This window comes from Danio rerio, chromosome 6 (genome assembly GCF_049306965.1).
Source record: "Danio rerio strain Tuebingen ecotype United States chromosome 6, GRCz12tu, whole genome shotgun sequence".
In the NCBI taxonomy this organism is placed as follows: Eukaryota; Metazoa; Chordata; class Actinopteri; order Cypriniformes; family Danionidae; genus Danio; species Danio rerio.
Window position 1 is genome coordinate 47,131,284 of NC_133181.1, and position 17,928 is coordinate 47,149,211.

The 17,928-nt window shown below is 33.6% G+C and overlaps 1 protein-coding gene across 2 annotated transcripts in view; it reads right to left on the bottom strand.

Annotated features, from left to right (window-relative positions):
• cntn3b (contactin 3b) overlaps positions 1 to 17,928 on the bottom strand; it is a 125,394-nt gene that overhangs the window by 20,413 nt on the left and 87,053 nt on the right. Inside the window, exons 14-18 of one of the 2 annotated variants that reach the window (XR_012408172.1) lie at positions 13,376 to 13,493; positions 10,325 to 10,483; positions 7,908 to 8,057; positions 4,026 to 4,096; positions 1,281 to 1,534 (exon numbers count right to left, since the gene is read on the bottom strand). Coding sequence is in view for 1 of the 2 variants with exons in the window: in XM_679004.11 (XP_684096.6) it covers positions 1,281 to 1,515; positions 4,026 to 4,096; positions 7,908 to 8,057; positions 10,325 to 10,483; positions 13,376 to 13,493 (733 nt within the window). In the remaining variant the exon portion in view is untranslated. The remainder of the gene's footprint in view (positions 1 to 1,280; positions 1,535 to 4,025; positions 4,097 to 7,907; positions 8,058 to 10,324; positions 10,484 to 13,375; positions 13,494 to 17,928) is intronic. The other variant, XM_679004.11, reaches the window with a different exon arrangement.

A 17,928-nucleotide genomic window follows, 5' to 3' on the forward strand; every position in this document is an offset into this window, starting at 1 on the left:
CTTTACATTATAGAAAGAAGTAACAGATAAGACTGCTGTTCGGTCAATTTTCCTAACGGATACACAGGTCTTGTTAATAGCTAACATGCTTTCACTTTTCGTATTTCACATGAAACACACATTTACCGGTTGGAATGACATCCCGCCCTGCTCATAATTCTCTCTTCATATAGCCATATATGCCTATTACTTATCCATTACTTATCTAAAATACACTGTGATATAACCTGCTTGGGATCATTTTGCTTTCTCACTATAATTGATTCGCTCTAGAGTTTGTTTTAATCGAATGGAGACCACCTTAATCAGGTGATCTGGAAGTGATTGTTTTGCTGCAGATCCGAGCATGAGTGCTGCATTAACATATGCCAAACAAACCACGTTAACTGGGGAAATGTGCCAGGTTCCGAAACAAAAGTCTAGGTGTGAAAGCACCCTTAAACCACTTACAACAAGCCTTCAATACTACTACTACTACTACTACTACTACTACTACTACTACTACTACTGATAAAAAAAAAAAATAATAATAATAATAATAATAATAATTAATATTATTGGTTAATTTAATAAGTTATTTTGTTTTGTTGAGAGTAAACAAAAATGTTTTAGCTTTTATACAGTTTTTATTATTTAGGTCATCCAGCATAGGTTTTATAACAAAGATCTTGTTAGACTTACAATATTTAGCACACAAATAAATATCATATCACAACTCCAAAATATTAATGAATTGCCATTTTAAAACTTTATAAATTGTAATAATATTATTATTAATAATTATTAATTATTACTAATTATTAATAATAAGGTGAAAATAAATATAGATGAAATTACCCATAATAAATTAGACATTATTTAAAAATATGTCAAATGAAAATAAGCAGACAATTGGTCAAATGAAGTAGGTTGAATAATAGTGGCAATGTATAAAAATGTAATATGCCAATTTATTAATATTTTGGGGTTGTGATGTGTTACTTTGATTTGTGTACTATATAAGTCTGACAAGATTTTTTTGATAAATTATGCTGGAGGACTTATAAATAATGAAACAGTGTATAACATCTATTTTCTGTTTACTCTCAACAAAACAAATTATTAATTTAATTAAGCAATAATGTATAAAAAATTAAATGAAGTCAAAAATCTATTACTACTTTTATTCTTTGATGTTTGAAACCCACTTTCATCTTTCCGTCTGACCCAAATATGGTATTAAAATCCATATAAGTAATTATCTTTTTTAATGAGGAAAACATTTGAAAACACTACTGTACCTTCCTCTGCGGAGAACACAGTTGCAATAGTGCTGAAAGGTCCTTCTCCGCGGTTGTTGAAGGCTCCCACTTTGACATTGAATGGTGAGAATGGCGGGATGGTGTCATTGCGGAAAACATAGCGGGTGAGGCTGGGTGCTGAAATCACCACACGGGTCCAAGTCACCATTCCCACTGGCCGGAAAGCAATGATATAACCAAAACCCTCTCCGTTCTGCAACTCCTCTGGAACAGGCTTAGAGTGGAACACAAAACTATAGTGATATTAAAACAAATTGAGGTCAACAAACCAACTGACCCACATGACAACAGGGCTTTATTAGCACTTAGTCTAAAGAGCTCTTCCTCTCTCAAGACATTTTTTTTAATTATTTTTATGCATGCCATTTTTATGGCCTTTAATTTGTAGAATAAATTCTTTAAAAAACTGCTGCATTGTTACAACACAAATTTAGTTCTAATATGGACAAATCTATCTGCTGAATTCATTTTTTTTTTAATTCAGTGGTTGTGTTAATCTATGTTTTAGCCAAATTTGGGTTAAAATAACCACATTTGTAGGCTACAGTAGATTTTACATTCAAGTTATTTAGCTCAAAAGGAAATATTTTTTTCTTTTTCTTTTGTTTAAAAAAAAAAAAATTAAATGTTTTAAAAACCATCCACATTTACATATCTGCTTAAACAACCAAAACAATGTACTACGTATGCCAGGCCAGTATTTGTTACCTTATTAGTAGGGCCAGACAGAATCTCCGGACATTTTCTTCTCTTTCTCTGTGCAGAATTTTGTAAAAAATCTGATGATTTACTGTGTATAGGATTATTTTGGAAGTAACACAACTAAAACTTAAAATTTAAAATAATAATAAAAAAAACTTTTAACTTTTACTTGATGTTTACAATGCAAATCTAATTCGATCCACTTATGTGGAAACCAAAGCAAGTCTATCATATAATATACAGTGCTCAGCAAAATATGACTACACCCCGTTTTGAAATAAATATTGTATCCATTTCTCAGTAAATATGAGTAATACTGTATATATTGGTGCATTTAAAAGATTTATTCAACAAATACTTTTATTAAAAAATATTTTAGTCACAGAACACCTTTAGAAATGGAAGGATAATACATTTAAATTCATGGAAATTACTGCAAAAATATACAAACAACAATATTTCAACCAAATTGTAGATATGTTTTGTTTCTCTTGATTTTTGCTATTTTTGAATATTGTATTTAATATTTTTCCCTAACATATACATTTAAGCTACTAGTTTTTGAACCATTATTGTAAGTTATTTTTCTAGGTAAGCTCCAGATTTGACTTCAGTACTGACTAATCTAATGTATTTTCACAAATATAATATTGTATAGCTTCTTATAGAAAACTCTATGAGGGGTTTACTCAAATATTGTATGCTGAACACTGTATCTACTAAAAGACAGAATATATAACAAACTTTATTGTAAATAAATCAGATGAACATTTTCATATTAGTCAATAATGTTACTGAAACTAATTAGTAAACTACTTATTAGTGAACAGTGTAGGGAAGGTCATGCTTTGTCACTCAGCACTGGTTTATTCTGTATGCAGAATTTGCTTTGTGCGTATGATGCATCTCCACTATTGGTATGGTTATGGGAAGTAAATCCACACTTTGTTAAAGAAGCATTAGCCACCACTTGAGCAACAACAACACTACCATGTATTCCACCATTATTGTGTGTTTGTTCATGCTTAACTCTAATATACATGACGTCATCATTTTCATAGACTTTTGTTTTCAAGTGTTGCTTTTTTTAAAAACTTGCACTGTTTGAAACATGTTTTCAGATGTACTTTTCCAGTCCCCTGAACATCATAGTTGTGTAAACGAACAGGGAAAATGCTTACAATTATTTTGATTTTGGCTAGATCCATTGTCTTGTAAACAGCCCGTCAAAGTATAACTGCTGAGATAAAAAGTAAATTTTAAATTTAAGATATTAAGATTTAAGATTTAACCGGAAATTTGGGTTTGTCCATAATTGAACCAACTTTGGGCAACACAGCATTTTTAGAGTATATGTGAAAGATTTAAAGGACTCCAGTTGTCAGCTTAAAGAAGGAAAACTGTTATAAATATGATATATAACTATTGAAAATAATAATAATTTTATGTACAGGTAATGCACAGTGTATACACATATTCTATACTCAAAAGTGCATTAGTTAACCAGCATTTCAAATGTTTTTTTATAGTTTGAATTATTCCACTTTTGCTGAAATTGCACAACTTCAGTCACTTTTGGAAGGGTAGAGTTGCAGAATATGATGTAAAATTGGTTTTCCGAAACACATTAGCATTTAAGTTAGCATAAATACACCAAATCACCACTACAGCTCCCTGAAAGGCTTTGAAATTTCAAATGAAAGCATTTCTAAAGGTATTTCTTACGCCCGACAGCAAATGAATGTCAGACATTTCCCTTGCTGAAGCCCTATTTCCTCCATGATGTATCTGAATAGAATGAAGCCTATCTGCGAGCGAAATAAACTTTAAAGAAAGTCTCTGGCCCTCAGCTGACTTTCATTTGGAGCAGAAGTATTAAAGCTAGCAGTCCGGAGGCCAGAAGGGGATGGGTCTTGGTGTGGGCCGCAATCATAAAATGGCTACATTTCATTCTACACAATTAAGCACCGGCATTTAGCCCAGGCTGGCCGAGGGAGCAGTAAAATCTGACAAATGACTTACCTCCCATGTTATCACTAATTCTGATTTGGTGCCTCCTCCGCCTCCAACATCAGTGGGAGCAGCGTCAGGCACTGCAGGCAAAAACCCAAAGAAGAGATTAAAACGCCGCCGGCACAGCTCTGATTGGGATTTTTTTTTACTGCATGTTTGAGCATCAAAAGTGTATTTAATTTTTCATCACATAAAAGACTTAAAACTATCTCTTTCACTTCTTAATGGGTGAGATACTGCAGGTGGAATATTGATTTTTCATGCACCTCTCAGTTTTGAGATTTTGAGCTTTTTAGCATTTCATAAATCATTTAGCATTTCATAAGTCCAATGAAAGGAGAAGTCTAAAATACATGTGTGTATACCTATTTCTTTTGTTGTGCTTTGTCAGTTTAAATTTGTAGATTTTTAATTCTAGTGCATACACTGTAAAATTTAAGTCAGTACCAAAAAAACAAACAAACAAAAAAACATAATACATATTTTCTTTCATTTTTTTGTTCACTCAACTTTTGAAAACATCAGTTGCATTGAACTTAAATTATTTGGCACTCATACAAAAAAAAAATCAATAAATAAATTTAGTTGGGTTAACATAAGATTAGTAGTTCTGGAGAGGTGAACTACTCTGTAACAAACAAATTTATGTTGTGCCAACTGAAATAGTTTGGTCTACAGAACTAGTATGCCTGAAGTTGAGTGAACAATATATATATATATATATATATATATATATATATATATATATATATATATATATATATATATATATATATATATATATATATATATATATATTAGGGATGCTCATTTCGGTTAATTTTGCTAACCGACAACCGCCGCTCATTAATCGGTTATTAACGGTTAACTGGTCAGATTACTATTAATTTTATATTAAACAAATTGACGTGTCTATTTTGTGTCTGACACATTAAATATTGCATAAAATACTGATTTATTTTTATATGCTAGCTTATTAATAATAGAACAATACAACAGAGCATTTTCTCCCACCTGCAGTGTTTAGCACAGAAGAACAGAATAAACTAAATAAAATAAATAAAATAAATAGGACTGCCCTAAATTATTTTCCACTTAAATAATTAATTAATATTACAACTCGAAAACACTGACTGATTATTTTTAATAACCGGCATAGGCTGTTTTTTCCAATCATATTTTTGTCTTCCGTCAAATAAAATAGCAGACTTCTTCAAATCGCTCGCTCCATGGAAAATATGCATTTATTTAAATCCCCGCTTGTATTATTATAATCACAAAACCTTTTTACATTTTTAATAGAAATCATTATGTTAAGGATTATGTCTTGACGTGGTTTCCTTTCTCTCCATCGCGGCTCAAGTGCGCGCGCTGCGTGATGAAAAGACAACAACACGCGTGCATATGTTGACTTTTTGTAAACAGTTTTGTTGTTTAAATATGATATTGAATTAATGTGCATACATGCTTTTTAAGCTGTAAAATAAAAGGTAAAGCCTATTTGCTGCGTTTATGATGCAGATCCAGGTCAACATCAGCGCTTTTTTTGGCATCAACACGTCTGTTAAACAGCAATATTCTTCTTCCATTTTGCTTCTTTGGCAAATGTGTCTGTAGGCACGGGTTATACGTTATCGTCCCGCAAGTTAAGCATGTCTTGCAGTTGAACAAGTGGCCGACCAAAGCTAACGTGCTTTTTTCATTCCAAAAACGCGAGGCGCACCTGCCTTTATATGTTGACAAGGAAAAAAGAAGAGAAGAGGCGCGGTCCTCTTATGAAACGACTGAATCAGCTGGGTATCGATTGTGCAAAAGTGTTCCTGTATATGTTGATCAAATTGTAATATTTAATAATATTATGATATTCAAGATTTGTACATTCATCCAGCTCTGGATAACTTAAAACAGCGATTAGACCTTTAGAGCGGCAATAACGCGTCCTGAAGTAAAGCGAAACGGCTATAAACTCCAGCAAGATAGAGTGATTATATGCAGAGTCATGCTTTATCTATAAATAAAGTATAACTAGAAACTGTGTTCATCTTAACTGAAAGCTTCGTTGTGTTTGCTGGCCTCACGCATCGCGCACCTGTCAGTCAGTCAGTCAGCACGTAACCCCAAAGGATTAAACAATAGCGCACAGCACAATACGGTGACAGAAAAGTTTGCGCTGTTATAATCCACTTACCTTTTAATACGTTTTGATGCGATTATAATCCGCTATTAAAAACAACAACACCAATAACTGAATGTTTTGAATGGGTATGTAGCCGTGGCGGGATGCATTTTGTTCCCCGCCATGGAAGAATGAATGTAGCGGAAACCAAGCTCTTTAAAAGTTCTCTGTAGTTGTCTTGACAACACAAACTGCTGCTCTGGGATGAGCCGCATGCAAAAGATGCCCCTCTTAACGCAAAGGTGCATTCAATCGGCACCTTATGCAGTCAGACTAAAAATATATAAAATAATAATTTTAATCGTTTAGCTGATAGCATTAATCGGTCACAAACGCACCCTTTCGGTTAACGGTTAATCGATTATTTTGAGCATCCCTAATATATATATATATAATTGTAATTTCCTTTAGTTAGTTTCCTCATGTATTCAACATTTTTTTTTCACCTTTAGTTGATAGGACAGCAGAGAGTATAGACAGTAAAACATGGGGAGAGGAGAGAGAGGAAGGATCGGCATATAGGAATCAATTTAGGGTCGCCGTGAATGTGCCATTTGTCAACGCACTAACCACTCCATTATTGGCACTGCCCTGACGTGTACTCAACTTTTGAAAACATCAGTTGCACTGACTTAAAATGTCTGAAGACGACTGAAAAAAAAAAACTCTTGTTATCTTGTAACTCTTGGAAAATGGTAATAAGAAATAATAAATTGTCAGAACAAACAAACATTGTTCAGTAGAAAAATCTGAAAGTTTTACACAGCATTTTTCCCTGTTTGTCCTTGCATGTTTTGATAATTGTCTTGTTTACCGTTATTGTTGTTTTACCTCCTGTCCTGTTTCTAATTCTGTGTCTTATACATGTTTTGTTAACATTTGTCTCTGTTTGTGTTTTGTTTTTTTTCAACTGAGCCATGTTTGTTTGTTCTGATAATGTCTTCTAAGTACCAAGTTTGTAAAATATTTTTTTTTAGTTCACACAACTTTAGACATTTTAGGTCAGTACAACTGATGTTTTCAAAAGTTGAGTGAACAAGAAAAAGTGAAAGGAGATAAGGATTTTTTTAGTGGTACTGACTTAAATTTTTTTATAGTGTATTTAAAAAAGCATTATCAAAATGTGTTTCATAAAACAATTGTTTGATTTAAGTCATTTCAAAGGCACATAAATATTTATTTATTTATTTTGAAACAGAGGTATGTGTAAATATGTAATTTGTTTGGTTATATACAGCATTTTATTAAAAAAAATGAAATGTGATTTTTTTTCTGGCTGTTTGCAGTATTTGATAAAGTATGCAGTGATAATAATAATAAAAAAAGATTACCGAAAATGAAACAAGGATTTGAACATGACTTCATTATGTGTTTGGGATTTTTGTGCTAGAAATGTATGCAAATGTGCGCATATTTAATGAACTAATCAAGTCATTTGCATATGTGAAACATAACATCTTAGAAAACTGACGTATGAAAATAACTAGATGTTAATATTTTACCCCATTCACTTGCAGTGTCTTGCTTTAAAGCATTCATCAGATATTTGTGAAAAAAAGAAAGCAGGTTTGCGTATTGCATGTGAAATAAAAGTGATGGATGTGACGGATAAAGGGAGAAGGGAGGAGGTATGGGCTGCTTCAGCGCTTTCCATTTGAATGACTGTGTGAAATAAGGCAGTGAGATTGAAGAGAGTCTACCGCTGGTTTACTCACTGGAATCTTCAGTTCTGATCTTGGTAGATGGAGGACTGGGTTCTCCCATTCCGACACTGTTACTGGCCAACACTCTGAACTCATATTCCACCCAAGCGTTCAAACCCACTACCGTCGCAGTCAGAGTGTTTCCATTGATCACCTCAGGAACTGAACAGCAAAACACAATAAAAATATACTGAAGTAAAATAGGTTTATAATGAAGCATTATACATATAACATATACATATACATATAACATGGAATTGAACCAGCTTTTGGTAAAAACCCAAGCAATGCAAAATTCATTCATTCATTCATTCATTCATTTTCGGCTTAGTCCCTTTATTAATCCAGAGTCGCCACAGCGGAATGAACCGCCAACTTATCCAGCACGTTATTATGCAGCGGATGCCCTTCCAACCGCAACCCATCTTTGGGAAACATCCACACACACTCATTCACACTCATACACTAAGGATAATTTAGCTTACCCAATTCACCTGTACCTCATGTTTTTGGACTGAGGGGGAAACCAAAGCATCTGGAGGGAACATACTCGAACGCAGGGAGAGCATACAAACTCTACACAGAAACACCAACTGACTCAGCCGAGGCTCGAACCAGTGACCTTTTTGCTGTGAGGCTACACTACCTACTGCGCCACTGTGTCGCCGCAATGCAAGCATCAAACATAAAATCTGATCTTTACTTTGTATTTTCTATTGGATTCAAGTCAGGTGATTGGCTGGGCCATTCGACAGCTTGATTTTCTTTCTCTGAAATCTGTTGAAAGTTTCTTTGGCTGTGTTTGGATCATTGTCTTACTGAAATGTCCACCCTGGTTTCATCTTCATCATCCTTCTAATGTAGGAGTAAAGAAGTTAGTATAAATTTACAATGAAGAAGGGCAGAGGCTTGCTGAATAACTACTGTGAAATTTCAGCTGCTGTCTGGTCTTTCACTGCATTTCTACACCTCCCTTTCTTCATGTGTTCAATACTTTTTTCATGTGTCATTTCATTTAATTACACATAACTTCAGTTGTAAACTAATTAGATTTTTTTTCTTTGCATATATAGATTTCTTAGGTTGCTTTTTTAAAATTCAAGTCAACAGCACCTTTAAAACTGTTTTCTGAGAAAAATGGCAATGTGTTCAATACGTATTTTCCCTGCTGTAGCTTGTATTATGTAACTATTATGTTTTGTTTTAATGCAATTTTTTATGTTAATATCAATTTTAGTATTTTACATGTTCGTTTTGTATGTCTGTCTTTATATGAATACTTAAATTATTTTTATAAACAACAACAATCAAACATGTCTACATTGTTTCAGATCTTTCTGTATTTTAAGGATAAAAAAAAAATTAAAATGAGATATGGAGACGCAGTCGCGCAGTGGTTCGAACAATCGCCTCACAGCAAGAAGGTTTCTGGTTTGAGCCTCGGCTGGGTCAGCTGGCGTTTCTGTGTGGAGTTTGCATGTTCTCCCATGTCGGCGTGGGTTTCAACTGGGTGCTTCGGTTTCCCCCACAAGTCCAAAGATATGTGCTATAGGGGAATTGGGCAGGCTAAATTGGCTGTAGTGCATGTGTGTGAATGAGTGTGTATGGGTGTTTCCCAGAGATAGGTTGCTGCTGGAAGGGTATCCGCTGCGTAAAACATATGTTGGATAAGTTGGCGGTTCATTCCGCTGTGGCGACCCCAGATTAATAAAGTGACTAAGCCGAAAAGAACATTTCTGAATGAATAATTAACATTTATTTCAAGTTATAAAAATATTTAAGTTATATGGTTTTACTTGACTGATACAGTGTTTCCCAACCCTGTTCCTGGAGGCACACCGATATTTTGGAAGTATATATTCTGGAAGTCTCCCTAATTTCACCCAGTCATTTCAGGTTTTGGAGTTTCTTCTAATGTTGAGTTGATTCAGTTGTGTTTGATAAGGAAAGGGTTGAAAAGTGTACTGTTGCTGTGCCTTCAGGAACAAGGTTGGGAAACACTGGACTAATAGCCCTGAAAATAATAGACAATCATTACCTGTTAATCGAGACAGTAAAAAGAAAATGGTAGTTAATTTATTGGTCTCTCATATGCTGACCACTGAATTCACAGCAGCTTTCTATTTGTATTTTTATTTATTTATAAAGCAAATGGCTGTACAATCAAAAAAGACCAAAAGGTATAAGAGTCACAAAAAAAAAAAAAAAAAAACATATAAAAACACAAAGCAGCTACTGACAACAATCCCTGACATGACAAAATCATAGAAAAAAACAAGGCAGCTATCAAACAAGACAAAACTGGTAACTCTGTAGACTAAGGCTTAGGAGATTAGCAAGTTAATGACTTTAATTTAAATAGTGAAGACAGTTCTGATAGAGGTTGGCAGTTTGTTCCACATTGCACATATCAGTGGTGTCGGAAGTACCTGTGTCGACAGCTTGCCAGCCAACAGTAAAGGGAGTCCTGCCCTGGATGGCGTATCCAGTAATAGGACTTCCATTGTCCTGGCCGGGGCTCCAGGACAGCTGGGCAGTGCTGTCTGTGACCTCCTCGACCACCACCATATCTGGAGGACTGGGGGGACCTGACTCCATCACACCGCCCAGAAGGAATTCAATTCATTAGGAGAGTTTGATTATACTCTGCATCTGCTCAAACATTAAATTCGGCCCATGCATCCTGCATATTGATGAAACTCTCTCACTATTTGTCTGAGAGTGCTGTTAGAAACGACAAGTACTTTGTGTTGGAGCATGCTTTGTGAGTTTAAACAAGGCCAACATAGTGTGTCCACTAATATTGGCAGTTTGGGACTCTTTATAAACATGAGCAACTGTGGAGGCTGTGGAAAAGCTGTTTAACTTTTTAATTTAAAGCTATATATATATATATATATATATATATATATATATATATATATATATATATATATATATATATATATATATATATATATATATATATATATTTAAAGTGATATATTGTCTAGGTTGGTGTTGTATATCACGGTGCTAAAACTTTGTAATAAACTGCCAGAACATTTTCTGTTATTTTCCAGACTTATTTCTCTATATGTTATTTCTTATACATTATATTATTTCAAACTGTTAAAATGTCAATAAAAGTAACTTAAAATAAAATTTGATAGAGCAGAGATCAACATCCCATAATGCAATTCACAGCTGTAAATAAACAGAAAACACTTTTGAATCACAAAATATGTTTGTATATAGATTTTATCTTTTGTATTACAACTTGGATACTAACATAAAATTAATCAACTATAACCTCCTGTTTCACAAGGGTATAAATACACTCACCAGCCACTTTATTAGGTAGACCTTACAAGTACTGGGTTGAACCCACTTTTGCCTTCAGAACTGCCTTAGTCCTTCATGGCATTGATTCAACAAGGTACTAGAAATATCAGAGATTTTGGTCCATGTTTTACCATGATAGCATCACACAGTTGCTGCAGATTTTTCAGCAGCACATCCATGATGTGAATCTCCTGATCCATCACATCCCAAAGGTGCTTTATTAGATCGAGTTCTGGTGACTGTGGAGATCATTTGAGTACAGTGAAATCATTGTCATGCTCAAGAAACCAGTCTGCTTTGTGCTTTGTGACATGGTGCGTTATCTTGCTGGAAGTAGCCATCAGAAGACATGGTCAGCAACAATACTCAGGTAGGCTGTGATATTTACATGAGGAATGGGCTCAAAGTGTGCTAAGAAATTATTCCACACACCATTACACCACGATCACCAGCCTGAACCGTTAATACAAGGCAGGATGGATCCATGTCTTCATGTTGTTTACTCATCAGACCAGGCAATGTTTTTCCAATCTTCTATTGTCCTATTTTGGTGAGCCTGTGCGGATTGTAGCCTCAGTTTCCTGTTCTTAGCTGTCAGGAGTGGCACCTGGTGTGGTTTTTTGCTGCTGTAGCCCATCCGTCTCAAGGTTCAACATGTTATGTGTTCAGAGATGCTCTTCTGCATACCTCCGTTGTAACAAGTGGTTATTCGAATTATTGTTGCCTTTCTATCAGGTTGAATAAGTCTGGCCATTCTCCTCTGACCTCTGGCATCAACAAGGTATTTTCGGCCACAGAACTGCCGCTCATTGGATATTTTCTCTTTTTCAGACCATTCTTTGTAAACCCTGGACATAGTTGTGTGTGAAAATCCAAGTAGATTAGCAGTTTCTGAAATACTTAGACCGGCACATTTCTTCCCCATTCTGATGCTTAGTTTCAACTTCAGGAGATTGTCTAGACTATGTCTATATGCCTAAATACTTAATACCTAAGTACCTAATAAAGTGGCCAATGAGTGTATGGCGATGTGTCTAAATAGTATAAAAACAATAAATATGTCTTATATCATAGATTTTTAAATAGGAAAGTTTCCACAGGGTGGCAGAAATGAAACGAAATGCGCAAAATTAAACCTCAATCATGATTTCCATACAAATTCAAATACTGTAATTCTACTTGAGCAGAAAATTAACTTGAGGTGAAAAACATCCCACAAGTAAAACTACAGCAAGTGACAGGGTGCTCCGCATATGGTGTGAACCCAGCATTACAATGTAAACTTCACAGCTAATGTTTACTATTGTAATATTTGTATTATTTGTAAACTAAAACAACTTCATGTGGATTTTGTACCTGCATCTCAATTTGATGCAGCGCAGGTACATGGAGGTAACCTTTATGACTGGAATTAAATACACTAATTTCCACCAAGGGTCCCGCAATATGATTGAGTAAACTAGCAGTGGGTGGAGTTATACAGACCAAACAAAAACAGAAATTTTGACCCAGACAGCACATTTTCAACGAAGAATAACAGACTGCATCGTTCCTTTTTCGATAAACAAATACGTTCATGTTCATCAGCAAACATATTATGGTATTTTTTATGCTTTAAAAGATTAAAAAACTTATATAAAACACATTTAAACAATAAAGACATTTCTATCTCAGCCTTATTTGCTCATATTTACCAAGGATGACAATATTAGCGTAGGCCACTGTATGTGTGTATGCTTGCATACGCGCGACTAAATGATTCACATTTCTGCTCCAAATAATTCTCTGCCATTTAAATGTTTTCTCTTCATTTACACTGCATTCTGGGGCCCGTCGTGCTGCTTAGCCGATGTGTAAATGAGCCAATTAAAGACATCCTCTATGATAAACAACTCCTCTCCAAACACCTGGGACAGAAGTGTGATGTGAAATGGCCATGAATACCAATGTGACTCACAAAAAAAAAAGAACGCAGCAGGCTCCATAAAACATCCCAAGTGACACATTTAGCACTGTGTGAACTCTTGCAACATTAGCAGTGGCCTTACGTTAAAATACACACCTCGTGAGGAGCTCTTCAACGGTTGTAAATATATATATCAACAGGTGAATATGGTGCATGTGGATGTATACAATGGCGTAAGATTTGTTCCTACCTTTAACAACCAATATTGCGTCAGCAGACAAGCTCTCGACGTCGGTGTCAACAAGACAAACGTATTTCCCTCCGTGATTGAGCTGGATGTTTCTAATCATAAGATCACCAGAAAAGCTCTGTTGGAGACACAGTAGAAAAGGGTTGTAATAATGAATTGTTTATGCTGTTACAACATGCATTTTCATTCATAACATGATTCATGAATCAGATTATAACCTCTATATTTGGGATGTGTGATATTAAATTGTGGCAGTATGTGCTCAAATGAATGAAAGGGTGTTTCAGACAGGTACTATGAAAGAGGAAGGACACGTGCTCTTTTGTAAATGTTAGTAAGCACAGGTCAGAATAAGCATTTTGATCATTTTTGCACAAATATATGTTATAATGAATTTAAATGGAATGTTGTTTTACCCATTATTTATTTATTTATTTATTTCATTTTTATTGATTTAAACACATTATATATGTTTGATATATTTATAAGCTCGACCAATAAGACTTTCAGAAAATATCAAAATACAGATGAAGTCAAAAATTAATAGCCCTCCTGTAACATTTTTATTCATTTTAAAATATTTCCAAATTATGTTTAACAGACCAATATATATAAATATATATATATATATATATATATATATATATATATATATATATATATATATATATATATATATATATATATATATATATATATATATATATATACATACACACACACACACACACACACACACACACACACACACACACACACACACACACACACACACACACACACACACACAAACACACACACACACACACACACACACACACACACACACACATATATATACAGTTGAAGTCAGAATTATTAGCCCCCGTTTTTTTTTTTTTTTTTTTCAATTTCGGAAAGAAGATTTGTTTGTTCTGCAGGTCAGTGGTTCCCAACCTTTTCCTTATTTTTACATTAATACACAGGAATTTATATTTTTAAACTAATAAATGTTTTTTTTTCATCTGTGTATGAATATACACTTTGTATAACAAAGTCACTGTCAATTTTAATATGATTTTTTTCACAAAAGCAAATTTTTCTAACACAAAGCTAATATCCACCTTGGGGTTGCATGCTTTTGACTAATGATGGAATGTGCACGAGCACGTTGCCGCACGATAGCCAGCAAATCTCTGTAGCAGAAGAATATGGTGCCCTTCATTCTCACACAGTAGCGCAAATAATCTCTAGCTTGTACGTATGACGAGCTTTAATGAAGTTTACAGCTTTTACAACTGTTGCCAGTGTGTCACTAAGGTCTCTGGACTGGCAAGTGCTTGGTGATGGATCATACAGTGGAAAATAACACATTGCAGGCTTTTTTTCCATCAAACGGCTGTTAAATCCCTTATTTCTATCCATCATCTCGGCAGTCCCAACCATGCAGCAAGTGATGAAATTTCCATACGGCAGATTGTATGTAGGATGTGAGGTAAGAATCGACAGCCATAAAAATATCTTGACATGTAGTTGTTGTGGGTAAATTGGTAGACATGAGTAGGTCCTGTTTCAACTCCTCTCCGTCAACATACTGTACAGGCGGGTTTGATTAGTTCCTCTGCAACATTATGCGGCTTTTTTGCCTTGACAATCCACAGCGAACAGTCAAACGAAGCTTTAGTGGCCTTTTGCAAATCACTACCTGCTCTTTCGAATGCTTTTCTGATATCTGTCGATCTTTTTAACAGAGCCATCTGTTTTTTTCTCTCTTAAAGAATTCCTGATCTTTACTTATTGTCTCTGGATGCTTTGTTTTTCTGGTGTCTTTTAATTTTGCTTGGTTTCATGCTGTTGTTTGCCAGTTTGTCACCACAAATGACACATTCTGTCCTTCAATAAAACCAAAATTTAAATAGGTTTTTGTCATACGGTCTATCATTTTTCTTTGCACACTGAATAATCACTGCATTTACGTTTCTCTGCCATTTTTGTTTGGATTTTGCCTTTACGACATGTTGACAAGCACATTACGCGAGTGAGCAAAATTTAAATAATTATTTATATAAGGTATTTTTTTTTATTTTTTTATTATTATGTTGGAATTTTAAGCATATTTAAATTTTTTTTTTTTGGTACTTAAAAATACATATATAAAAAAAAAAATCAGACATACTCTGACAAATTTCCTTGCTCTGTTAATCATCATTTGGGAAATATTAAAAAAAAAATTAATTAATTAAAAAAATCAAAGTGGGCTAATAATTCTGACTTCAACTTTCATTTTAGATTATTTTATATATTTTCTATATATACCTTTTAGTTTGGCTGTAATAAAATCAGTTAGAAAACAAAACAAATTAAATAAAAAATGAAGGTTATTATCTTATTTATTGGTTATTAAATAAATGTTATTATTTATTTATGTATTTATTTATTTATTTTTCAATTGTCTATGGACCTTATTCTTTGCTTACGAGTGGGCGCAGTCATTTCAATCTTTTTGGCTTGAGACTTCCAATCTCATTCACTTCCATTGATTTTTAGATGGTAAAAACAGCTTGCTTGATGTTGCAAACTGATATTTTCTTATTCTATTTTTCTGCTTTGTCTGTATTGTCATGAAAGCACTTGTTTGTAGAGCAAGTAGTTTGACCATTTTCTGCCGTTTATTATTCGTAGTCATTTCTTTTAAAACAATCGCAAAAACGAGCGCACTTCCGCATTTTAGAATAAGGTCAATAGTACAAAACACTGTTATCCAATAACCTGCCAAATTATCATAACTTGTATTCAACATAATTAGTTAAGCCTTTAAATTGCACTTTAGGCTGAATACTAGTGTGGGAAATATTTTGAATTTTGACATATAGCATGGTTATCCGCAAAAACAAATCTATCACAGGCAAGAAAAAAAAATAAAAAATCAGATTTGGGGCACTTTGAGCTGCAGTGCTAATGTAGGTTGAGCAATCAAAGGGCCAACAGGAATAAGTGTCTACTGTCTGGTGTGCTTATGTAATTATCACCTAAATCAAGCTGAGGCAGGCAGATTTCTGCAAACACAGACACTCTTCCCACACTTTCAAACCAGCTACAGTGCTTTGGGATACAAGTAGACCTAAATAACCAGTGTCTGTCTGTGAGTGGCCTGCAGGATTCATTCAGATCCAGCTCATGAAAACACACAAAAGCTCATGAAAACCCACACCCACTGCAGCTAATTGGCAAGACAATGCTAATCACTTCACAGTTATGTAAAGCAGAACCAGGTAAAATGTGCAAAGCAAAAGCAAGAGTCAAGTGAGAGTCACTATTGTATCAGAAAAGCACATAAATCCAAGTCGTCATTTATGGTATCTTTTTAAAATTGTAAATAAACACACTTACAGCACAAATTGTGCTTAAATTGAATTAATAATATTAAATATGAAAATAGAAAAATAAATAGCATTTATGAAATAAAAATAAAAATAAAAACAATAAAGTAATTCCAAAATTTAATAGTATTAAAATAAAAAAAATATATATAAAAACATGTTATTTGTTTTTAAATGTCCCTTACCTTTGTAGTTCTGATGTGGTTAAAATAAATAAACAAATATTTATTTATTTAATATTTTTTTGTAAATATTAAGTCAACTAAAATTAAAAAATATCTCTAAATCTTATGTTGTTAAAATAAATGATCAGATATTTTTATTTATTTATGCATTTATTTATTTGTTTATTTATTTATTTAACACATTTTTATAAATAATAAATGTAACTAATATTTAGATACCCCACATCCATATCTCTATAGTTCTCATGTTGTTAAAAACAACCTATTTTATGGTTACATTTAAAAAAAATATTTATTTAATAAATAAATTAATATATTTTTATAATTAATATTTTTCACTAATATTTAGATAAATTTCCACCTATCCATATCTCTGTAGTTCTCATGTGGTTAAAAAAATTAAGAAATATTGATTTTTAAAATCTAAATATTAAAATACAAATATAAATATATTTTTCATTTTTAAACAGTTTTTTTTTTAATAACACAATAATTGAACTACAGTAAAATTAACTTGAAAGTTAGTTAAAGATGAATTTAAATATATATTTGCCAACACAGTTTACCTCTGTGCTTCTCTGGCGTTCAAATAAAATATACCCAGACATTCATACCAGCAAAATCTAGGATATCACACTAATGTCTCCAGTGGTCTGCATACAAACCCCAAACCACAGATCACTGCTCTACAATAATACTACATGAAGGAGTCTGACAATCTCCACACTCAAAAACCTCTCAGTCAGGCTCAATTCAAATGGCTAGAAAATGCCTCAAACTGAATCAATATCAATACAAGAGCCTGTTCTGTGGTTTGGACTTGCAGTTATTGGATGGAAAGACTATGAGGGGCTGATGTTTAATTATGGTAATGCGCTCATCAGGGGCTAGCGTAATCTTTGGGAGCAGAGAAAGTGTGAATCCATGAAAGGCATATCTCATTATAATCCACATCTGCATATGTCAATGTCATTGTAATTGCCCTTGAGAAAAGACCCGTTTATGAACT